The sequence below is a fragment of the Rana temporaria genome, unplaced genomic scaffold, assembly GCF_905171775.1.
Source record: "Rana temporaria unplaced genomic scaffold, aRanTem1.1, whole genome shotgun sequence".
Lineage (NCBI taxonomy): Eukaryota > Metazoa > Chordata > Amphibia > Anura > Ranidae > Rana > Rana temporaria.
Window position 1 is genome coordinate 17,915 of NW_024404648.1, and position 25,295 is coordinate 43,209.

At 48.7% G+C, this 25,295-nt stretch overlaps 1 protein-coding gene across 1 annotated transcript; it reads right to left on the reverse strand.

Moving 5' to 3' along the window:
* Nucleotides 1-6,270: 6,270 nt before the first annotated feature.
* On the reverse strand, nt 6,271-25,007 carry LOC120922806 (kelch-like protein 10). The gene is made up of 4 exons (XM_040334808.1): nt 24,496-25,007; nt 21,512-22,129; nt 8,759-8,947; nt 6,271-6,667 (listed from the first exon to the last, which is right to left on the reverse strand). Exons 1-4 carry the CDS (start codon nt 24,913-24,915, stop codon nt 6,311-6,313), a joined length of 1,584 nt encoding a protein of 527 aa, XP_040190742.1. The 5' UTR covers nt 24,916-25,007; the 3' UTR covers nt 6,271-6,310.
* Between the last annotated feature and the right edge of the window lie 288 nt (nt 25,008-25,295).

A 25,295-nucleotide genomic window follows, 5' to 3' on the forward strand; every position in this document is an offset into this window, starting at 1 on the left:
CATCAATTGGTTTTGTAATACAGTAGTAAATGCAAAATTCAAGGCAAAGGGCACTGTTGAAACCCTACCTGGTCGTGGCAGAAAGAAGATGCTGACTTCGACTGCTGTGCGCTACCTGAAGCGTAGAGTGGAGAAAAGTCCCCGTGTGACTGCTGAGGAACTGAGAAAAGATTTGTCAGATGTGGGTACTGAAGTTTCTGCTCAGACAATACGGCGCACACTGCGTAATGAAGGCCTCCATGCCAGAACTCCCAGGCGCACCCCCTTGCTGTCTCCAAAGAATAAGAGTCAACTGCAGTATGCCGAAAGTCATGTGGACAAACCACACAAGTTTTGGGATTGTGTTCTGTGGACTGATGAAACAAAATTAGAAGTGTTTGGGCCCATGGATCAACGCTATGTTTGGAGGAGGAAGAACAAGGCCTATGATGAAAAGAACACCTTGCCTACTGTGAAGCATGGCGGGGGGGTGAATCATGCTTTGGGGCTGTTTTGCTTCTGCAGGTACAGGGAAGCTTCAGCGTGTGCAAGGTACCATGAATTCTCTTCAGTACCAGGAGATATTGGGTGACAATGCGATGCAGTCCGTCACAAACCTGAGGCTTGGGAGACGTTGGACCTTTCAACAGGACAATGATCCCAAGCATACCTCCAAGTCCACTAGAGCATGGTTGCAGATTAAAGGCTGGAACATTTTGGAGTGGCCATCGCAGTCACCAGACTTAAATCCGATTCAGAACCTCTGGTGGGACTTAAAGAAAGCAGTTGCAGTGCGCAAGCCTAAGAATGTGACTGAAGGTGGAAGCGGCGGTGGAGGAGGAGGAGGTAGCCAACACAGCAGGTTTTGGTTTTTAAATTAGGGTAAACTCCAAAATAGTGAGACAGATCTAGGGTTGCTACCTCATCCCTTTAAACCGGAACACAGAGTTACACAGGTTCTGGGGCTAATTTAATGTCGATAAGGCACCAAGTGAGTTTAATTAGCAGCACCTTAATCAGCCAGAGAACCTGTGTAATTAATATGTTTTTGCTTTGAAAGGGATGAGATGGCAACCCTAGAAAGCTCAGGAAAAAAACAATGGCTGGGTAAGGCCGGCCCGGTGTCTATTCTGCATAAGGTACGGACAAGTCCTGTGGGATCCATGCCTGGTTCATTTTAATGAACGTGAGCTTGTCCACATTGGCTCTGGACAGGCGGTGCATTGCCACGAAATGAGATTTGCCATCGGATGAGATGGTCCGCTTCCATCACATCCTATTGGCTCACTCCTGTCACGTGACATATTTAAACGTCAAATATCGACGCGAACATCAGTCTCAGCTAGGCTATCATAGGGAGAGGATCTCCTCTCCCTGTGATAGCTGAAGCTGCACGGAGCTCACATGGCCTCTGTGGCCCGATTCCGAGAGCGGAATCGGGCCACAGAAGCTCATACATTTACTGCACCCTGCTCCCTCTTCTGCTGTGCTGGTGGCTCTGTGTGACCACCGCCTCTTCCTCCGAACTACATGGGTCACCTGCATGAGGTTGATTCCATGTCGGGTCGAGAACCTCATCGTCCTCCACATCATCTTCCACCCAGTCTTCACCACTGCCCTCCTTGTCGGTCTGCACAATTGCAAAAGCACCAGCAGTTGGCAACTGTGTTTCATCATCATCATGCAAGACATGCTGTGATGGTCCCCCCATGAACTCATCCTGAAATATAAGTGGTTGGGCATCGGTGCACTCAATCTCTTCCCCTTCTGAGGCTGGGCTAGGTGGATGGCCCTGGGAACACATGCTAACAGACTCATCAAAAAGAAGAAGAGACTGCTGCATGCTTATGGGCTCAGACTGCTTGGCTGATTTGCAAGGGGGTGAGGTGAAAGACTGATGGTGGACATCGGCTGCAGGCGCCAACTCTGAACTTTCAGCACAAGACTGGTTGGAAAACAATGTGAAGGAACTGGAGGCACTGTCAGCAACCCAATCTACTACTGCCTGTTCTGCTCCTGGCCTCAACATTCGTAGAGCTGGATTAGGCCCAACCAAATACCGCTGCAGGCTCTGTCGGCTACTCGCACCTGAGAAAGGTGTTTCACTTGTGCGTGTAGCTGGCACAGATCGACCACGTCCTCTTCCTGTAACAGGAGCTCCACCAGCAGCACCACGACCGCGGCCACGTCCCTTATTTTACGTTTTACTCATATTTCTCAAATTTAGGGTCTTGTCCAAATTTTGAGAAATTTTAGATACAAAAATAGTGTAATATGGTGAAATAGGCAGAGATTCACCTATATATTTCTCTACCTATACCAAGAAGCAGGTAACCCAGCCCTAAACAATTGTACTGCACAGACAGTATATGACAGGGGACAGGTAGAGTGTGCTGGTGAAATGGGCAGAGATTCACCTATATATTTCTCTACCTAGAGCAAGAAGCAGGTAACCCAGCCCTAAACAAGTGTACTGCACAGACAGTATTTGACAGGGGACACGTAGAGTGTACTGGTGAAATGGGCAGAGATTCACCTATATATTTCTCTACCTAGAGCAAGAAGCAGGTAACCCAGCCCTAAACAATGTACTATATGAAGCAGATGTCACAGAAATCAAGATTGCTGGTTTAGATTTCTGAAGCAGCATACACCTCACTGACGCTGTCCCTCAAAATCCGGAGCCTGTCCCTACCATAGCTACACCAGACTGACGAGCGGCCCATAAACCATAAGATGATAATGATGTCAAAGAAATAAATAGTGCTTTTTTAGATGTATGAAGCAGGATCAAACCTCACTGACACTGTCCCTAAGAATCATTCAGCAGCCTCTCCCTGTCATAACTAGAGCGGAGTTCTATGAATAAAGAATGCTTGTTTAGATGTACAGTATGAAGCAGGATCAAACCTCACTGACACTGTCCCTAAGCAGCAGAATCAGCAGCCTTTCCCTATCATAACTAAAGCAGAGTGACGATCTGTGCTGTGTGCCTCTATCTAATATAGAGGCTGGTCACATGCTGGGTCACATGCTGCACTGGCCAATCACAGCCATGCCATAAGTAGTTCCCAGTCACAGTAGTAAAACGAATGGCGATTGGCTGCCGTGCAGCGCGCCAAAACATACCCGAACCCGGACTTTTTCCAATTATTCGGGTTCGGGAGCAAAAAAAAACCAAAGTCCGTACCGAACCAGAACTTTACAGTTCGGGTTCGCTCAACCCTATACATAACAAAAAAGTGTGAAACAACTGAAAATATATTTCATATTCTAGGTTCTTCCACCTTTTGCAGCAGACGCATCTCTAGAACTGGTAAGAGGAGACTGTGTGAATCAGGCCTTCATGGTAGAATATCTGCTAGGAAACCACTGCTAAAGAAAGGCAACAAGCAGAAGAGACTTGTTTGGGATAAAGAACACAAGGGATGGACATTAGACCAGTGGAAATCTGTGCTTTGGTCTGATGAGTCCGAACTTGAGATCTTTGGTTCCAACCCCCGTGTCTTTGTGCGACGCAGAAAAGGTGAACGGATGGACTCTACATGCCTGGTTCCCACTGTGAAGCATGGAGGAGGAGGTGTGGGGGTGCTTTGCTGGTGACACTGTTGGGGATTTATTCAAAATTGAAGGCATACTGAACCAGCATGGCTACCACAGCATCTTGCAGCGGCATGCTATTCCATCCATCAGGACAATGACCCCAAACACACCTCCAGGCAGGGGAAGGGCTATTTGACCAAGAAGGAGAGTGATGGGGTGCTGCGCCAGGTGACTACCTCTTGAAGCTCATCAAGAGAATGCCAAGAATGTGCCAAGCAGTAATCAAAGAAAAAGGTGGCTATTTTGAAGAACCTAGAATATGAAATATATTTTCAGTTGTTTCACACTTTTTTGTTATGTATAATTCCACATGTGTTACTTCATAGTTTTGATGCCTTCAGTGTGAATCTACAATTTTCATAGTCATGAAAATAAAGAAAACTCTTTGAATGAGAAGGTGTGTCCAAACTTTTGGTCTGTACTGTATATATATATCTATATCTGTATATAGATATAGATATATCTATGTATATAGATATATATACAGGGTGGGCCATTTATATGGATACACCTTAATAAAATGGGAATGGTTGGTGAAATTAACTTCCTGTTTTTGGCACATTAGTATATGTGAGGGGGGGGGGGACTTTTTAAGATGGGTGGTGACCATGGCGGCCATTTTGAAGTCGGACATTTTGAATCCAACTTTTGTTTTTTCAATAGGAAGAGGGTCATGTGACACATCAAACTTATTGGGAATTTCACAAGAAAAACAATGGTGTGCTTGGTTTTAACGTAACTTTGAGTTATTTACAAGTTTCTGACCACTTATAAAATGTGCTCAATGTGCTCTCCAGTGACATGCGGCAAGTGCTACGCTGTGGGCTCTTGCTGAATGAAGCTAGGACAGCCACTGATGTTTCTTCATTAGTGACAGATTTAATGCGTCCACATTTTGGCAAATCCAACACTGAACCAGTTTCACGAAACTTAGCAAGCAGTTTGCTAACTGTAGCATGGGAGATGGGTGGTCTCGTAGGCTGTCTTGCATTGAAATCTGCTGCAATGACCCGGTTACTGCGTTCACCAGACATCAACCCAATTTCTATCCGCTCCCCACGTGTTAACCTCGGCGACATGTTAATGGCTGTAAACAAAGAGAAACTTGTATATAACTCATGAAGGAATAAAGTTATGTTAAAACCAAGCACACCATTGTTTTTCTTGTGAAATTCCCAATAAGTTTGATGTGTCACATGACCCTCTTCCTATTGAAAAAACAAAAGTTGGATTCAAAATGGCCGACTTCAAAATGGCCGCCATGGTCACCACCCATCTTGAAAAGTTTCCCCCCTCACATATACTAATGTGCCACATACAGGAAGTTAATATCACCAACCACTCCCATTTTATTAAGGTGTATCCATATCACCCTGTAGATAGAGATATCTATCTATCTTTATATATATATATATATATATATATATATATATATATATATACACACAGTATATATATATAGTGTTGCCTTTGTAACATTTTACTGTACTCCAGTCCCCACAGTCCTCTTATCCCACATTGTGACAGCGGGTGGGGGAACCTCTCCCCCAAAAACCAGCATGGCCGCACAGGCCAACGGCTTGTAGTTCTCAATGGACTGCGGGGGGTGCTGGTGAGCGCTCTCATAGTCCATTGATCTTCCTTCTCTCAGGTAACTTCCTGTCCCTACGGGCAGACAGCTATCCTGAGTGTCTGCAGGAGCCTGACATTGCCCATATGATCTACTGATTGCGGGTGCCGTGCTTTGCAGGCTGTTTAGAAAAAAAATGTGCATTTATTATTATAATTTTTATTTTATTTTTTAAAGGTGAACTTTAGGCTAGACAGCTGGTAGATAGTTGCATTCAACTGGACTTGTTCTGTGATATTGAAGATGCTTCTCCAAGCCACATCTTCCATTCTAATGAGTGTCAGGAAAATAACCCAACATTTCTATCTACAGAGGAAGCACCAACACATAAATCCAATCACCATGGAATGTGTCAAGGTAGATGGCGATCGTCTAACAATTGGATGGGAAAGTGATGAAGACACCTTGTTCTAGTGACATCATCCCATCCTTGGTGTCAGGAACCTGAACAAGAATCCAACTTTTACCCACATTTCTAGATGGCGATTTCCAGGGCCGCAATCAGAGGGGTACAGGAATTACACCTGTAAGGGGACCGATGGTCCCCAGGGGCCCGGCTGGCCCCCCTCCCGATTTTTTTTTTTTAATTTAAAAACATTTTTTACTTTTTTATTTTTTTTGCATTACACCTGTAAGGGGCCCGATGGTCCCCAGGGCCCCTTACAGGCCCGGCTGGTCCCCCTCCCGTTTTTTTTTTATATATTTTTTTTTCATTACACCTGTAAGGGGCCCAGATGGTCCCCAGGGCCCGGCTGGCCCCCCTCCAGCTATTTTTTTTTCATTACACCTGTAAGGGGCCCCGTGGTCCCCAGGCCCCCCCCCCCCCCGCTGCTTATTATCTCGCGTCCAGAGAGAAGAGATTACACTTGTTTTTTTACATCAGCACCCCCCGGCCCCGGTTCTCTGCTCCAGGGGGGCCCTGCCTAAAGCTGTGGAAGGGACCCCAAAATTTGTGATGGCTGCCGTGGCATACTGGAATGATTGATTGGTATTATTCTACCTGCAAAGAATGACAGTATCATTTTAGTTCAGTCTTATAATTTAATAGTAACAGTTTATATTAATGTGCTTTAAAAGAGTCACATCATTCGGTTACACTTATAAAGAGCTGTCGGATAATGCCCGCCTCGCTCCCTCTCTGTAGAACGTGTCTCGACTGGCGGCATATTCCCGGACGTTGGGGAGGCCGGGCAAAATGCAGCAGTCCAGGGCGCAGCGATTGATGTTCATGTTGTGGACGCCGTACCACTCTTCGGTCTTCCTGTCATAGCACTCTGCTTCGGAGATCGCTCTGGAACCGTCGAAACCTCCAGTCACATAAAGGAGATCCTCCAATACTTCAATCCCGAAGTTGCTGCGTGGGCTGAACATGGAGGAGATCTCGGTCCAGCTGTTGTTGGCTGGGTTATAGGCCTCGGCACTGCTCAGTCTGCCGTCTTCATTACATCCTCCGACCTGTAAGAGACAACACACATTACCGTGTACTACTTCATGTGGCAAAAGAGGTTTTACAAGGATGATGGGTATGGTCCTAATGGTCCCCATAACACGATGGACCTGGTCTGAATATAGCATGTAACCCTTATGGCACCTACACACGATCAGATTTCCAATGGAATAAAATGCGATGGGATTTTTCGTCAGAATTCCGATGAAGCTGACATTCACCAGTCTTGCCTACACACTATCAGACTAAATTCCGACCGTCCAAAACGCGGTGACGTAAAACACTACGGCGAGCCGAGAAAAATGAAGTTCAATGCTTCCGAGCATGCGTCGACTTGATTCTGAGCATGCGTGGATTTTTCTCCGATGGAGTTCCACACAGACGATCGGAATTTCCTATCGTTTTTTTTTATCATCGGAAAAATTTAAAACATGTTCTATTTTTTTACACCGATGGAAAAAAGTCAGATGGGGCCCCACACACGATCGTTTTTTCCGATGAAAAAAGTCCATCAGACATACTTGCCAACTGTCCCGAATTTCCCGGGACATTCCTGGGATTTAAACCTTTGTCCCGGTCTTACCGTTTGCCGGGAAATAGCTGTTTTCACATTTTTTCACCGCCGCCGCTAGAGGCTGTGGCCAGCACTGGTAAAATGTCTTTGCCGGCCACCATTTTTATAAAGACCAGCTCCATCCCTCGTACATCTCCGACTCTACCCACACACCCTTTGAGCCACGCTCCATTTAACCACTTAAGGACCGCCTCCTGCACATAAACGTCGGCAGAATGGCACGGCTGGGATCAAGCACGTACAGGTACGTCCTCTTTAATTGCCCAGCCGTGATTTGCAGGCGCGCACCCGCGGCACGCGCCCGCGACTAGGTCCGAAGCTCCGTGACCTCTGAAGAACAGAGAGAGCTGTGTGTAAACACAGCTTTCCCGTTCTTCACTGTGGCGCCATCATCGATCGTGTGTTCCCTAATATAGGGAACCACGATCAATGACGTCACACCTACAGCCACACCCCCTACAGTTAGAAACACAGATGAGGTCACACTTAACCCCTTCAGCGCCCCCTAGTGGTTAACTCCCAAACTGCAATTGTCATTTTCACAGTCAACAATGCATTTTTAATGCATTTTTTGCTGTGAAAATGACAATGGTCCCCAAAATTGTCCGAAGTGTCCGCCATAATGTCGCAGTCACGAAAAAGATCACTGCCATTAGTAGTAAAAAAATAAAAATTATAAAAATGCCATAAAACTATCCCCTATTTTGTAAACGCTATAAATTTTTCGCAAACCAATCGACAAACGCTTATTGCGATTTTTTTTACCAAGAATATGTAGAAGAATACCTATCGGCCTAAACTGAGGAAATTTTTTTTTTTATATATTTCTGGGGGATATTTATTATAGCAAAAAGCAAAAAATATAGAATTTTTTAAAAATTGTGTCTCTATTTTTGTTTATAGCGCAAAAAATAAAAACCGCAGAGGTGATCAAATACCACCAAAAGAAAGCTCTATTTGTGGGTAAAAAAGGACGCCAATTTTGTTTGGGAGCAACGTAGCACGCCTGCGCAATTGTCAGTTAAAGCGACGCAGTGCCGAATCGCAAAAACTGGCCAGGTCCTTTACCTGCCTAAAGGTCCGGGTCTTAAGTGGTTAAGCCACACCCATTTCTGTTTATACCACGCCCATTTTTCCGATGCAGGGTCCAACGTTCAAATAAATGCCCTGCCCCCTACTTATAGCAAGACTCCGCCTACAGACAAAAAAGTGTCCCTAAAAAAATGTATTTTGCAATGTTGCCAACTATGCACTGATGACAGGTGCAATGCTTTCCAGGCTCCTCAGTCAAATAATAATAAATGCCCATTTCTTGCCTGCAAAAATATGTGTATTTATTATTTTTTTACCAAAAGGGGAACTCATCCTTTAAAGTGAAGTCAAGGCAAGGCCATCTTTCCTAGTTTTGGATGGAGTGGGGAAGGATTAGTACTCCTATCAGGGGCTCTGTTAGAGAGATATCCTCTCATTTCCAGTTCTTCTGACAACGGTTTCACCAGACACATGATGCAATTTATAGTTCTCATTCAATCTCATTTGGGTAGAAAGGAATCATTGCACATACTGCATAGATCAGATCTCCATAGGCGATGACACCGACACCACTGCGTTGGTTCCACATCGGGGCGATCATGCTCCATTGGTCTGTAGTTGGGTTGTAGACTTCTGCTGTAAAGAGGTATTCTTCTCCATTGGATCCGCCACATATATAGATCTGTAAAAACATATTAGTGATATTAAACTCTTGGCTTTTAACCAGTTACCGACCTCCTCATGTACATTTACGTCGGCAGAATGGCACGGACAGGCACAATCACGTACCTGTAGGTCCTCTGCTAGACGTGGGTGGGGGGTCCGATCGGGACCCCCCCCGGTACATGCGGAGGTTGGGTCCGCTCGGGGAGCAATCCGGGACGACGGCGCGGCTATTTGTTTTTAGCCGCTCCGTTGCGATCGCTCCCCGGAGCTGAAGAACGGGGAGAGCCGTGTGTAAACACGGCTTCCCCGTGCTTCACTGTGGCGACGCATCGATCGAGTGATCTCTTTTATAGGGAAAACTCGATCGATGGTGTCAGTCCTACAGCCACACCCCCCTACAGTAGTAAACACACACTAGGTGATCCCTAATTGTTACAGCGCACCCTGTGTTTAACTCCCAAACTGCAACTGTCATTTTCACAATAAAGAATGCAATTTAAATGCATTTTTTGCTGTGAAAATGACAATGGTCCCAAAAATGTGTCAAAATTGTCCAAAGTGTCCGCCATAATGTCGCAGTCACGAAAAAAATCGCTGATTGCCGCCATTACTAGTAAAAAAAAAAAAAAAACTATCCCCTATTTTGTAAACGCTATAAATTTTGCACAAACCAACCGATAAACGATTATTGCGATTTTTTTTACCAAAAATAGGTAGAAGAATACGTATCGGCCTAAACTGAGGAACAAAATAATTTTTATATATGTTTTTGAGGGATATTTATTGTAGCAAAAAGTAAAAAATATTGCATTTTTTTTAAAATTGTCGCTCTATTTTTGTTTATAGCGCAAAAAATAAAAACCACAGAGGCGATCAAATACCACCAAAAGAAATCTCTATTTGTGGGGAAAAAAGGACGCCAATTTTGTTTGGGAGCCACGTTGCACGACTGCGCAATTGTCTGTTAAAGCGACGCAGTCCCGAACTGTAAAAACCCCTTGGGTCTTTAGCCAGCATATTGGTCCGGGGCTTAAGTGGTTAATAGACTTAATGGCTTTGGGGCGGGGGGGGGGGGGGGGGACGGCCATAACAGTACAACAATACACCATAGCTCAATGGCAGCTGAAACACCTCAGTGTGTTACCTCCACTGTTGCTTACTTAACCACTTTCCGACCAGCGCACGACGATATACGTCGACACAATGGCACGGCTGGACAGTAGGGGCTTAAAAGGTACATCCCCTTTAAGATGCGGCATTGTGAGCGTGCGCGCGTGCCGCAAGCTCCGCGAGTTCGACCGCGGGTCCCGCAGATTCAATGTCTGCGCCGATACCCGCCATCGTCTCACGGAGAGGAACAACAGGGAAATGCTGATGTAAACAAGCATTTCCCCATTCTTACTAGTGACAAGACACTGATCACAGCTCCCTGTAATCGGGAGAGGTGATCAGTGTCGTGTCACACGCAGCCCATCCCCCCCACACAGTCAGAACACATCCCTAGGACACACTTAAAGGGGTTGTAAAGGTCTGTCTTTTATTTTCTAAATAGGTTCCTTAACCACTTGTCCACCGGGCCTATTTTGGCACTTCTCTCCTTCATGTAAAAATTGTTTATAGCGCAAAAAATAAAAACCACAGAGGTGATCAAATACCACCAAAAGAAAGCTCTATTTGTGGGGGAAAAAAGGACATTAATTATTTTGGAGCCACGTCGCACGATTACACAATTGTCCGTTAAAACGACGTAGTGCCGAATCGCAAAAAGTGCTCTGGTCTTTGGCCAGCCAAATGGTCCGGTGCTTAAGTGGCAAAGTGGTTATGAAGGCAGAAGGTTTTTTTTGCCTACTGCATTCTAAGCAGTAAGGTAGCATGTAGCTCCCCCCACAGCCCCCCAAAATACATACCTGAGCCCAATCTTGATTCAGCCATGTGCACGCGAGCCGAGGCTCTCTTAGCTCTCTCCTTCATCATTGACTCAGATACAGCTGATGTAAAGCGCTGCGCAAACTGTTAGCGCTATATAAATCCTGTATAATAATAATATTAATAATAATACAGCAGTAGAAGATGCTCTCGCTGCCACAGCGGGTGCTGTGGGGGGTAATGTGTTGCCACCATCCGGGGACCCCGGGGTGGCGGGGGTGTCGCCTGCCGCCCAGGGTTCCCCTGGGGGGCTGCAGGATTTGTTGGGGGGTTTGAGAGACCTGGTACAGCGTTTTGCTGGGTGGGGGGGGGGCGCCGCCTCAGGCTGCACCCTGGGTAGGGGGTTCTGCTGGGGGGAGGGTTCCCGTGACAGTTGGGGCACCTGCCCCGGTTGGGGGGGATACGGGGGTGGTTCCGGATAGTAGTTCCGTAGGCGACGCGGGTGGGGACAAGCCCGGGGGGGGGTCAGGACAGACGTGGTGAGGATGGCTGATGCGGCAAAAGGTGAAGTATATGTATTCTTTTTAGGGGCCGCTGGGGGCTCATCTGAAACAAGAGGTCAGGGAAAAGATCGAGAAAGGTGAGTATGTGGAGATATTTTCCCTGTTGCCTTTAGAAAAATTCAATTTGGACAGGGTAAAACCGGATAGTACTAAAAAGGAGGACGAGGAGAAGAGACATTACAGGTTGATCCCTCGTACATCTAGTAATTGGTTACAGGCGTTTGCCATATTAGCCAGCGTCATAGGGGAGAAGAGCCCGGAACACTGTTCTGCGCTTTTCTGCTATATGGACCCATAGGGGAAGCTCATCGAGTTTATGGGGGAATGGGATGGCTGAGGTATGACAAACAGTTTCGCCAGCGACGGGCTGTCCGCCCTTCGCTGCGATGGGACCACAAGGATATTAGCTTGTGGATGCAGATGATTTCCGCACCCCGGACTAATACTCCGTTTTTTCAAGGTGGGGCCGGGGGTACATCCACCTCTGGATCGCCGGCCGGAAAAAAATGGGGGGTGTGCTGGCAGTTTAACGAGGGTTCCTGCAAGTTTGGGGGAACCTGCCGTTTTAAATACGAGTGCTCCGGATGCGGGGGTGCTCACCCCCTGTCCCGGTGTTTCAAAAAAGGAAAGCGGGCGGGGGACAACGCCAGTGAGGGGGGAAAGGATGGGGCTTTTCCTAGATAGGTACCCGGATAGGGCGGCGGCGCGGCTGCTTGCGGCGGGGTTTTCCGAGGGCTTTGTCATTCCCAGTTCTTTGTCGAAGGCGCCACCCTTGGCGAGGAATCTGCCGTCTGCCTTGGAGAATCCTGCAGTGGTGTCAGCAAAATTGGCGAAGGAAGTGGAGCTGGGTAGGATGGCTGGGCCGTTCGCAGAGATGCCACTGCCGGATTTGGTGGTGTCGCCTCTGGGGGTGGTGCCCAAGAAAGAACCAAACAAGTTTCGCCTCATTCACCACTTATCTTTTCCAAAGGGGAGGTCGGTGAATGACACTATAGACCCAGAGGCATGCACGGTGTCGTATACGCCGTTTGACGCTGCGGTAAGGTGGGTGCGGCGCTACGGAAGGGGCGCTCTGATGGCAAAGTCGGACATGGAGGCTGCGTTTCGCTTGCTGCCGGTGCACCCTGACAGTTTTAGGCTGTTGGGTTGCCGATGGCGTGACGAGTTTTACGTGGACCGGTGTTTGCCTATGGGCTGCTCCATTTTGTGCGCACTGTTTGAAACGTCATCCAACGTGTGCGCGATCTTGTTGGCAACATTGCAGCACATGGCGGAAAGGTTCGGGGTGCCGTTGGCAGCCGACAAGACGGAGGGCCCGGCCACGGCTTTGAGTTTTCTGGGAATCATGATTGATTCCGAGGCGATGGAGTGCAGGCTTCCGAGGGACAAGGTGGAGAATCTCCGGATGGAGATTCGGGGGATGCTGGGGCGGGACAAGTTTCAGTTGCGGACTTTGCAGTCCTTATTGGGCAAATTGAACTTCGCCTGCCACATTATCCCTATGGGTAGGGTTTTCTGCTGACGGCTGTCGGCAGCAACGGCGGGTGTAAGGGCACCTAAGCACTATGGGCCAGATCCTCAGCCAGCGGTGCAAATTTAGTTTGTCCTAACTTATGTCATTTAAGTTACGTTGCCCTAAGTTGGTGTCGTAAGTGCCGTATCCACAGCGCATTTGCGTCTAAATTTGCGCCAGCGTAACTTAAATTCAGAGGCGTAAGGCGGGGTCTTTGCAAGTGGGAAGGAAGTGGGCGTGCTTCATTGTAATGAGCCGTGACCCCATGCAAATGAGGCGCCGGCCGTACTGCGCATGCGCGCACGAATCGGGACCTCACTGGGCATGTGCAGAACTGGTCTCGGCGCAATCAGTGAGATAGGTAAAAGGCCAAGTGTACTTAGTTTGAGGATCGCCCTGTGTGTAAAAAGCACCACACACACACACTTCCCTTGCAAAAGTATATCCCATTGTTCCCCTTCCATGAGCAATTTGCTTCTGCTCTGTTTGTTTGTGTGTTGGTAAGTTGTGTTTGTGAGAAAAGTGTTTGAGGAGTTGGAGAGTCTAGTTGTTGTTTGTTTTTGAGAAGTGTCTTTATTTAAAGCGGATCTCCACTCTAAAGTGGAGTCCCGCTGATCGGCACCCTCCCCCCCTCCGGTGTCACATTTGACACCTTTCAGGGGGGAGGGGGGTGCAGATACCTGTCTACAGACAGGTATCTGCACCCACTTCCGGCCCTACGATACGGGCAAAGGACGGGTTTTTTCTCCGCTTCCCGTCCGTCCCCCGTTGTATGCTGGGAACACTCGGCTCCCAGCACACAGCGGGAGCCAATCGGCGGGCGCAGCGCGACTCGCGCATGCGCCGTAGGGAACCGGGCAGTGAAGCCGGAGCGCTTCACTTCCTGGTTCCCTCACCGTGGATGGAGGGGGGAGCAGCAGGGTGACGAGCGATCGGCTCGTCATCTGCTGCGATCACCGCTGGACTCCAGGACAGGTAAGTGTCCTTATATTAAAAGTCAGCAGCTGCAGTATTTGTAGCTGCTGGCTTTTAATATATTTGTTTAGTGGCACATCCGCTTTAATTTGTTTGTTATTGTTTTTGCTGATTGTTTTTTGGTGTTTGTTTTTTGTTTGTTTGTTGGTGCGTGTTTGTTTTTGAATTACTATTAGCTGTGTCCTTGTGTGTTTAGATTTTGTTTAGTTTTTTGTGGTATATATTTTTGTCAGGTTTTTGGGTGTGTATTGTAGATTGTTTGTCGGGTGTGTTTGTTGTTGCTGGGTGGTGTATGTGATGCCCCCCAAACGCAGGAAGCTTAATTTCACCCTGGGAGAGAAGCAAATTCTTGCTCGGGGCATTGTGAAATATGGGCGATTTCTGCATGGCCCTGAGAGCCAGAACACCACCCCGGCCAGGAGGAGGCAGCTTATAAAAAAAATCACCGACCAGATCAATGCGGCGGGGGGGGGGGGGGGAGATGATATAATAAATGATCTGAGAAGCGTCGTCCGGAATAAGATGGCAAGGATCGACGCCCATACCAGGGGCACTGGAGGAGGGGGACCCTGCCCAGTCAGACTGACGGAGGAGGAATGGGCAGTGGCCCAGTGTTTCCACCCACAGCAGGTGGTGGGCCTGCCTGGCTATACGTCAGATGTTCCTAGGAGGACAGGCAGGTTTTTTGTTTATTCTCTGTTGATTAGCATGTGTGGGTGGGGGAAGGGAAGATGTGCCAAGTGTGTGGTTCCTCAAACATGTGATTGTTTTGTGTCCTCCACAGATGGCCAGGAGGTTGCAGGCCAGGAGGTTACACGCCAGGAGGTTACACGCCAGGAGGTTGCAGGCCCATCGGGCCAGGCTGCAGCACCACCCCCAAGACAGGCTGATGATGAGTCCCAAGAAGGGCAGGATTCCCCAGGGGAGGGGATTGGCCAAACCTCCACTCATGAGGGGGAGGAGGTTGAGGGGGAGGAGGATGAGTGGGAGGAGGATGATGAGGGGGAGGAGGAGGAAAATATGCAGATTGGCCGGGAAGTCCTCCTGGCCACTGATATGATGACCTTTGAGTCTTCCCCTGAGGCTACCCCTGAGGCTGGCACCAGTCAGGCCACCATCAGGGGTAGCCCCTCCCACTTCTCCCCCAACAGGCCTCCAGTCACCAGGGTCACTCTCTCCCCTCCTCCAGGCCCGCAAGACTCAGCGGCAGCCAGGGGGCCAACCCAGGAGACCGTGGCTGTGGGCGAGCGTCTTTTCGGCCAGTGTGGTGAAGGACAATGCCCGGCAGACCCGCACTCTTGGAAAAATACTGGAAAAAATTACGCAGATGGAGCACAGCCAGGGTGAAATGATGGAGGCACTCGGTGATGTGGCCACCAACTCAACGGCAGTCATTACATGTTTGAACGACATACAGACCGCCACAACACGCGTGGCCCATGAGCTGAGTGCCCTGACCCAGGCTGTGCAGGACAATACAAGGTCTGGCCAGGCCAATGCGGCTGCCCTCACTGCCTGTCTCACTCGCATTGCAGGGGCCATGGAGGGCAGGCCAGCAGGGGCGGCTCCTCCTTCCCCAGCTCACCCCCCCCAGGAGGCTCCTCCTTCCCCAGCTCACCCCCCCAGGAGGCTCCTCCTTCCCCAGCTCACCCCCCCCAATGGACATCCTCCGCGATGGCGTGGCCGTGCCCCTGCCCAGCCAAGGCGTAGCAATCGCCGCCGCTAATTAATTTGCTGGGATACTTTTGTTTTTTGGTTTATGCTTTTTTTTTTTTTATTGTTTAATTTGGTCTTCTGTACTTATGATTTTATTTATGTGTGTGAATGATGTGTGAATGTAGGGGGGGTGGCATTCCTGAGAAATTAAGGGTGTCACCCTCAGTTTTGGTGGAGAAGGGATCCCCAGGACCAGGGAGAAGTGCAATCCCAGGTTCCTGAATGGTGTATGAATGCACAGTGACATAATTGGAGCCGTGGCGTGGCGTTACTGCTCCCAAGTCCCAAAGGGGGGGGGGGGACTTGGATCTAATCCAATTCGATGTGCATGTGATGTGTCTGTGCTAGGAACCACAGTGGTGTGCATTCATGCATTATCATTGTGACTTTATTGATGTGCATTTACAGGGAAAAGATACATTCTTATTGTGACATTAATCATTTACTGGGAAAAAATGCCTTCTGCAAGGCGTCTCCTGGCTGCTGTGCCCTCAGCAGACCGGGTAGAGTTGGTTGGGGGGGTATTGCCTGGGTCAGGGGTCAGGTCATCACATAAGTCAATATGCAGTCCCCTTCTGAGGGCAAAGTTGTGGAGTATACAACATGCCCCAATTATTTGGCACACAAAGTCAGGGGAATACAGCAGTGTACCCCCAGACTTATCCAGGCATCTGAAGCGGGACTTCATAAGCCCAAAGGTCCGTTCAACCACTCCCCGGGTACGTATGTGCGCCTGGTTGTAGCGTTGCTCTCCTGGGGTTTGGGGGTTCCTGAATGGGGTCATTAGATGAGGTCCCAAGGCATATCCTGAGTCACCTGTAAGGGAAAAGACAGGAGGATATTAGTCATGCATGTGCCCCTTGTGATGTCAGCATCATGGGGGGGACATACCTGACACACATGTCACTCACCAATCAGCCAGCTGTCTCCATACATGTTCTGGTCCAAATCTCTGGAGATCTGGGTCTGCCGGTAAATATAACTATCATGGCAGGATCCCGGAAATTTAGCACAGACGTGCCAGATGAGGCCATGGGCATCTATGATCACTTGCACATTGATGGAATGCCAGCCTTTACGATTCCGGAACATGTGCTCAGTATCATGGGGTGGTTATAGTGCCACATGGGTACAATCAATGGCCCCGATGGTGTGTGGAAATCTGGCAATGTGATAAAAGTCTGTAATGGTCTTTAAACGCTGATCCTCCTGGGTGGGTTTTTGAAACTGATTTCCCATGCGCCGCAGGATTGCAGGGACCACTTGGTGCACACACCTGCTGATGGAGGATTGTGCCATCCCAGCCACGCCTCCACTTGTGCGTTGGAATGAGCCAGTGGCAAGAAAATGCAGAGTTGCCAGTACTTTGGTGAGTGGCTGCAGTGCATGGGAGCGTTGTGTTGGGCTGGTAAGATCATCCTGAAGTATTGTTGTTAATTCCTGGATGGCCTCACGGGTAAATCTGTAGTTGCGGAATACTTCAGAAGCAGACATGCCAAACAAATCTTGGCGTGGGCGGAATACCCTCTCCTGTGCCCTCCTCCTCCTCCTCTGTGCCCTCCTCCTTCTTTGTGCCTCTATAGACACTAATGCAGCTAGGATCATTGATGGTCCTGGCATTTTGGCAGAGAGATTTTAGTCCTGAAAGTGTGTGTGTGCTGAGCTCTTCCTGAATGGTGTTGCTTCAGCAGACATTCAGACGGCATGTGTAAAATTAGGGCTGCTTTTATAAAGTGTAAATTCCCACCGGGAAACTAACAGGTGCGCACAGGGCGTAATCTACGGCGCACACACTTAATTCTGTGGATCGCCCTATCTCCCTCATTTGCATCTTTGCCTATCAAATAAAGCGGCGTGCCTAGCGTAATTTGCGCCCGAGAATGCGCCGGTGTAATTATTTTAGGTAGGACGGAAAAGCCGGAATTTCAGGCGCTTCTCGTTTTGAGGATCGGGCGCAAAGATACACGCCGTGTAAAATTAGAAAAATCGAGTTAAGTCGGCGTATCTCTTTTGTGGATCTGGCCCTATATTCGGCTAACGGGGGAGCTGAAGGCAGACTTACAGGTGTGGGACACGTTTCTGGAGACGTACAATGGGAGGGCCATTTGGATGTCTGGGCCCGTTAGCAACTTTGATTTGGACCTGGTCATGGACGCGGCCGGGTCCACGGTTTACAGGGCCTTCTTTAAGGGATGATGGGGCGCGGAGGCGTGGCCGGAGTCATGGCTGGCAGCGGGTTTTGAAAAGAACCTGGTGCTGCTGGAGCTATTCCCAGTGGTATTGGCGATCGAGTTATGGGGTGCAGAATGCAGAGATCTAAAGATCAGGTTGAACTGTGACAACATGGGGGTGGTGCAGGTCATTAATCGTATTTCCGGTTCGTCGGTTCCGGTGGTGCGATTATTGCGCCACCTTGTGTTGCGCTGTTTACAGTGGAATATTTTTCTGTATGCAGTGCACATTCCGGGGGTGGATAACAGGCTTTCTGACGCCTTGTCTCGATTTCAGTGGGACAGGTTCAGGGAGCTGGCTCCAGGGGCAGACGCAGAAGGGGTCCCTTGCCCGGGGTGGATGTGGGGACTGGCATTGGAGTCGCAGCAGACTGGATCAGGAGGTCGGTGAGTGGGCCGACATGTGGGCCGACATACTCGAAGGTATGGGAGGAATGGGCTGGTTACAAACGGCTGGCGGAAGCTGAGCTGGGGGACGTGGAGATGGGTTGGTTAGTGGTCTATTTTGTGGCTAGACACATGGAACAGGTGGGGTCTGTGTCTTCCTTGGAGAAGAAGCTGGCGGCCCTGGCCTTTTTGTTTAAACTGGAGGGTCGGGAGGACCTTACGAAGACATTTTGGGTAAAGCAGGCGGTAAAAGGGTACAAGAAGGGACGTCAGAGCAGTGATACATGGAGTCCGGTGTCATTTTCGGTATTGCGCAGGATTTTTGGGGTATTGGGGGAGGTTTGTTCGTCCGACTATGAAGTGCGGTTGTTTCGGGCGTTTTTTTCCGTAGCATTTTTCGGGGCGTTTCGGGTGGGGGAGCTAGTCAGTCCCTCTAAGCGGGGTGCCAGGGGGTTTATTGATGGAAGACGTTAGGTCATCGGAGGACAAGGTGGTTTTTAGGCTGCGGAGGTCAAAAATGGATGAGAGGGGAATAGGGGTGGATGTGTCTTTATATCCGTTGATGGGTTCGGAGGTGTGTCTGGTAAGGGAATTTCTGGGGGTGCGCCCTGGGGGGGGGGGGTGGCCCCTTCTTGATACATGGGAACGGGTCTTTCGTTTCACGGTTTAAATTTACAGCAATATTTAGAAAATGTTTGAAGAAGGTGGGGTTGGACGAGCGACTGTTTGCCTCGCACTCCTTCCGCATCGGGGCGGTGACCGAGGCGGCCCAGTGCAAGTTGGATGAGGCGGCAGTGAAACGGATTAGGAGATGGGAATCTAGGAGATTTCGCTCTTATGTACGCCCACACTTGGTGCTGGATTAATGAAGGGGGTGGGGGGTGTGTGTGGAAAGTCCGGAATATATCATGGTAGTAGAGTTCTGATAGTCATTGTTATTGTTTTGTTTTTCAGGTGGAAGGTGGGCACGCCTCGTGTGGATCATGGGGCATTCATATGTTTGTAGGGGTGCCAGGCGAGCAGATGCTAGGCCAGAAGGTAGGCAGTTGGGGATTTCCAGGCGGGAGGCAACAGTTAGGTGGTTGGGTATCCCGGGGATGGGTTGGAGCAGGGTGCTGTCAGAGGTGCAGCGCTATGCTCGGCTCGACCGACCTCCGGATGTGCTACTGTTGCACGTCGGGGGGAACAACCTGGGTATCCGGCCTATAGGGGACTTGGTGACGGCAGTCAAGGCGGATGTCTTGACGTTGCGGGCGTCTTTCCTGAGAATGTTGATGGTCTGGTCTGACATTGTCGCGCAAACAACTTGGCGTATGGCAAGGTCAGTGGATCGGGTCAACAAGGGACGGGTGAAAGTGAATAAGGTGCTGGGAAGGTTTGTGGCCAAACATGGGGGGTTAGTGGTTCGACACAGGGAATTGGAACGGGATGTGGGGCTGTACCTGCTCAGGGACGGTGTTCACCTAACTGATGTGGGTACAGATTTGTGGATCCTAGGTGTGCAGGAGGGAATTCAGAGGGCCCTGCGGGTGTGGGGAGGCCCGTAAGGAAAAGGGGTTTTTCCCTTTCGGGCTGTGGCGGTGTCCTTGGTCTTTGATGGTGGCAGTTAACTGATGGAATGGAAATGGTTGGGGGGCTCATCGATGGGATGGGCCCCCTTATGGGGTTATTGCAGTGGAACGGTGTCCGTTGTAATACGGTTACGGTGCACTGCGGGTTAAAAAGGGGTGTCTCCGAGCTGGAGTCGGCTGGAGGCCTGGTATGGTAATGGTAACGCAGTGTGGTGGTGAAGAAAAGGTTAATTGGGGGTTTTACTGTCAAAGACCAATTGGGACTGTTGTTAATAATAAAGAGTTTTGGTAAAAGTATTGTTAATAATAAAGTTGGAATTGTTGGAAATTCCTATTATTCAAATTTGGTTAAATATTTAATTTTGGTTACAAAATAAAATGGCTGTTGTGGCCAATTTTACTCCAATTTTCTGTGTCAGTGTCGTTACTTGGTTAAGAGGTTAAAGAGAGGTGGTAAATGGGGGTGGGTAAAAAGGGGAAGGTTACAATGGGGGGTGGTAAAAGTAGGGTTGCAATGTTATACTACACTAGTCATGTACCTTAAGGCCCCTTGCACACTGGGCGTTTTTCATGCGGTACAGCGCTAAAAATAGCGCTGCTATACCGCATGAAAAATCATGCCCTGCAGTGTTCAATGTAAAAGCCCGAAGGCTTTCACATTGAACCGGTGCGCTAGCAGGAGCGCACCAAAAGTCCTGCTAGCCGCATCTTTACCGCGGTATAGGAGCAGTGTGTTCACCGCTCCTATACCGTGCCTTCCCATTGAAATCAATGGGAAAGCGCGGTAATACCGCCTGCAACGCGGGCGGTATTAACCCTTTTTCGGACGCTAGCGGGGGTTAAAACCTCACCGCTAGCGCCCGAATATCGCGGTAAATGCAACGGTATAGCCGCGCTACAAATAGCGCGGCTATACCGTCACCGCGGCTCCACGCTGCAATGTGAAAGCAGCCTTACAATGATTTCAAAGTGAACCTGAAATATACCCAGAACTCTGCTTATACTGGTAATTTGTGTGTCTGTTTTGTGCATAAATAATTGTGTAAATTACCGTATTTATCGGGGTATTGCGCGCTCCGGCGTATAGTGCGCACCCCTAATGTAGACCCAAAATTCCTGTAAAAAATGTTTTTTATTACTTACAGTTTTGGTGTCTTGCCCGGCGTCCATCAGCGGCCTTGTCCGGTCCGGCGTCCGTCTGCGGCCTTGGTGGTGTCCTCCCGGCTTCTCCCGCGCTGTCTCCGAATCCCCGCTTCCAGCGATCAGTTTGAACGCCTCCGCCGACATATACCGAGCGCAGTACACTCGGGCACGCTCGGCCACTCGCGCGTAAACGTCACAGAGCGTGACCACGAGCGAAGCCGAGCCTGGCCGAATGTACCCGAGTGTACTGCGCTCGGTATATGTCGGCGGAGGCGTTCAAACTGAGCGCGGGAAGCGGGTATCGCGCACCCACGATTTCCCCCTTATTTTAAGGGGAAAAAAGTGCGCGGTATACGCCGATAAATACGGTAATTCTTTCTTCACTGCTTAGCAGGTCCCTGACCTGGAAGAAGGAACGTCCTCTGACCCCCATGTCATTGCTGAGTCTTGTAGTGGCCCAGTGGTCAAGGAATGGAAACACTTCATGCTACAGAGGACAAAGGCATCCGACGCTCACAGAAGTGTTGAATGCCGAAGAAACTCATGGAGGCTGCAGCTCTAGAATGTTGGGTTGTGTAAGACCATTTGGTTTTTGAGTGGGTGTCTATATCTTACCTTGCCATTGAGAGTGGTGGCTTTTGCATCGCTTCTTATTTCATTCATTGGAGCTATAAGATCCCATTGATTGGTTTCTGGGTCGTAACATTCTGCAGATTCCAATCGAATGTAGCCATCAATCCCGCCCATGGCGTAGAGCCGGTTTTCCAGGACTGCCGTGCTGACATAGCAGCGCTTATGATTCATCGGAGACACTTGTTTCCAGATCTTCCTGACTGGGTCAAACCGTCTTACGCTATTGCAGAAATCCACGCCGTTAAACCCTCCAACCAGGTACACATAACCATTTAGGTACGCCGTTCCATGATAGGCCCTGGGGCTTTCCATATCATAGGTGATGTCCACCCAGCGGTCAACTCTGCAGTCGTAGGTCTCCATGGCGTTGGTAGGGTTACTAGAGCTATAGCCGCCAACGGCGAGTAGAATTGCACTAGGCAGGCGCGGCCTTGTCAATGGGTTCATGAAATCTGACCCGGAGGATCTGTTTGCGTTTAGGTCGTTCTTTGTTTTCAGCACACTGGTGACAATACTCATACATTCTTTGTTGTCCTTTACATGGATGTTGGTCATCACGTTGTTCATCAAATACCTGGTGTTTATCAAAGCCATTCGAACCTGAGGAAGAAGAGAGAAAGGGGTTTTGTGTTGTAGAGGTCAACAAAACTCAATAGACAATCATTGAGGTACAACAGCCCAGTACAATTTTGACACCACATAAGCTGTGAAGTATAATGTTTCCTTATCTAAAGAATACTGATAAGGAAGAGACTTTACTCAGTGGCTTCATTGGAGGGGTGGTGGTAAGATTCAGTGACACGAGGTTCCACTAGGTCCCTGCGGTATATGATGGTCATAGGTAGTCTGTTTGAGACCGGTGCAATGGAGACACCCAGAAAAGGAGGCCTACGCATCCCTGCTCCTCCAGGACCTCTCCCTACATCTGCACCTGTGCTTTTCCTAACCAGTGGACCTTTCTCCCTACCTTACTGCCTCATAGCGCCCAACTGTCCCTGATTTCAAGGGACTGTCCCTGATTTGGAGCAATGTCCCTCTGTCCCTATTTCCATCTCATTTGTCCCTCATTTTGGTCTGATCCATAGAGATGTATATAAAATGCACTTTTTATCTATCAAATAGTGTTTTCTAGTGCTAAATATTTCATCCAAATTCTAAATTGCTGCATTTGTAAATTTTAAAAGCCAATATAAAGAAATAGTAATGGTTAAAAAAAAGCCCTTGTTGGTTTAGCCAATCTTGTTTTTTTGTGTACAAGTCTCCTTTAAGGGGGCGTGGCAAGGGGGTGTGTCCTATGCCTGCATACTTTTACAGATAGGTGTTCCTCATTTCCAACTCAAAAAGTTGGGAGGTATGCTGCCTCATTGCGATTGGGGCAAATGATCACCGTCCTCCCCAAGATGGCCACCCGGAGCCCAATATAGGAGCCTTTCCTCCCCACTGGACCCCCGCCAACAAGAACTACCGCAGTTCCACCATCAGGTTGGAGGATGTACTGCAGCCTGCCCCTGCCTACATACTGGTTGGAGCTGGCATAAATCCAGGGAATGTTGGCTATGGTCAGGGAGCCCATAGAGAAACAAACATGATCTAGCCATAAGTCGGTTGGGAAACTAAACACTCTCAGATATTTAAAGATAACTTAAAGAGGAGTTCCACACAAAAATGGAACTTCCGCTTAACCCACTCCTTGCCCCCTTACATGCCACATTTGGCATGTAATTTTTTTGGGGGGGGAGTGGGGGCTTCAGGAGAAGGGGACTTCCTGTCCCACTTCCTCCTTCCGCCGAGGGGCTGAAAAGGCGATTAAGCTTAATCGCCTTTTGGCAGCCCCTCCCTGTAGGCGATCGCCTGTCCAATCAAGCAGCGCAGCGCCGAGCCACGCCGTGCGCGCATGCGCAGTGCCGCTCGCGCATGCGCAGTGGGTGCCCGGCCGTGAAGCCGAAAGCTGTCACGGCCGGGTGCCCACAGTTGAAATGAAGACGTCGGGAGGGGGGGAGAGGAGCGGAGCCCCAAACGGCGCGTCGCTGGAGCGTGGAGCAGGTAAGTGTCAGTTTATTAAAAGCCAGCAGCTACACTTTTTGTAGCTGCTGACTTTTAATAAACTTAAAAGATGGGTGGAAAACCCCTTTAAGACTGTTCAGTTTAACGAGGATGTTCACTCTGGAAAAAATAATGAAAGTCAGCAGCTCCAATCCTGCAGCTGCTGACTTTTAATAAAAGTACACTAACCTGTCCAGGGCCTGCATTCTAACTGTGGGCAGCCGGCGTTGCTGCTTTCGGTTTCACAGCCAACTGCCCACTGTGCATGCGTGAACCTCGTTGCGCTTTGTGAATGGTCCTGCAGTCTTCTGGGACCTGTGGCATGTCCCAGAAGACTGCAGGGAAGAAGAGGGAGAGGAGAACTTCGGTTCAGATCGCCTAGAAGATATGAGTGGATGTGGGAGAGGGTACCTGTCAAAACTAGGTACCCGCTCCCCCCCCCCCCCAAAAAAAAAGGAGGAGGATGTAAAGCTTCCTGTTTTGGGTGTATTTCCACTTTAAGATTACCTATAACATTGTGTACATTTTTACAAACCAAGGAAAGGAAGGGGTTGAAAACCTTCATTATTTTTCTCAAAAAAAGTTCAACAGGGGTGCTGATTGCTCTGTGCGAGAACACACCTACAAAGTAATGCATAAAATATGGAATTTGTTTTTCTTACATTGAGGTTGATTTGCTAAAACTGGAGTGCAAAATCTGGTGCAGATGTGCAAAGAAACCAATCAGCTTCCAGTGTTTTTTTGTAAAAGCTTAACTGAACGAGCTGAAGTTAGAAGCTGATTGGCTACAGTGGCGTAACCAGAGTTATGGGCGCCCGGGGCAGAATTTTGTTACGCCACTGATTGGCTACCATGACAGATCTGTTTTTGCACTCTCCAGTTTTAGTAAATCAACCCCAATGGGTAAATGGAGTCCTCCTTACCTTAGGCAGTAGGGTGGTAATATGTTGCCTACGTTGAGTTGGGTGGTACTCAATCCATTTGATTATAGCTTCGAAGACGACTTGCTCCCTTTTAACCATAAGATCGTCTTTCTCGATGAGATCTTCAAACTCCGTTAGGCTCAGTTCCAGAAACTCCTCGGAGGTCGTTGTTATTTCATGAAAGTGGCAGAGAATGTACGCATGGGTTTTTTCATGCAGCTTGTGGCAGTGAAAATGGTTGGAGAATCTGCCAATGCCAACGCAGTTCTTGGGGCACAGCTGGTCTATGAGAAAATCTGAGCAGCGCCATTGTAGACCCAGGATGTTAAATTGGTCAGCGGCCATAAACAGGTCTTCCACGTTCTCACAATTGATGGAAATTGCATTGGTGTAGGCATAGAGAAGGATCAATCTCATCATGTCCGGGGCAATTCCAGGAATGTGGTATACGTTCTTTCCGGTCCTTGTCCATCTTTCAGAAAACAGAGTCCTGGGAGGAGGAGAAGAATTCACTTTACACCGCTGTTTTTAAAATAAAGTTTTTAATAATTCAATATGTGTTTTTTTTTTTTTGGTTTTGGATTTGCAGTAACACAATTACTACACATAGGTCTGTAGTTGATGGTAGGGTAGCCCAGTGAAAGTAAATGTTGTATGTCCCAAACTGCTGCCGTTATATAAATCCTGCATAATAATAATAATAATAATGTCAAGCAACATTTTGCTGCACAGTAAAGCCTTCTTAGAACAGGAGATATTCACATGTCTCATTCCATCACATTTCCCAAAAATAAGAGGAT

What these genes read in the sequence shown, in the direction of transcription:
- LOC120922806 (XM_040334808.1), bottom strand. Translation starts at nt 24,915, where the DNA reads ATGATGAGATTGATCCTTCTCTATGCCTACACCAATGCAATTTCCATC. An exon ending in TTACCACCCTACTGCCTAAG is followed by an intron (nt 22,130 to 24,495) that starts GTAAGGAGGACT and finishes CTTCTTCCTCAG; the next exon opens with GTTCGAATGGCTTTGATAAA. An exon ending in CCACCACTCTCAATGGCAAG is followed by an intron (nt 8,948 to 21,511) that starts GTAAGATATAGA and finishes ATGTTTTTACAG; the next exon opens with ATCTATATATGTGGCGGATC.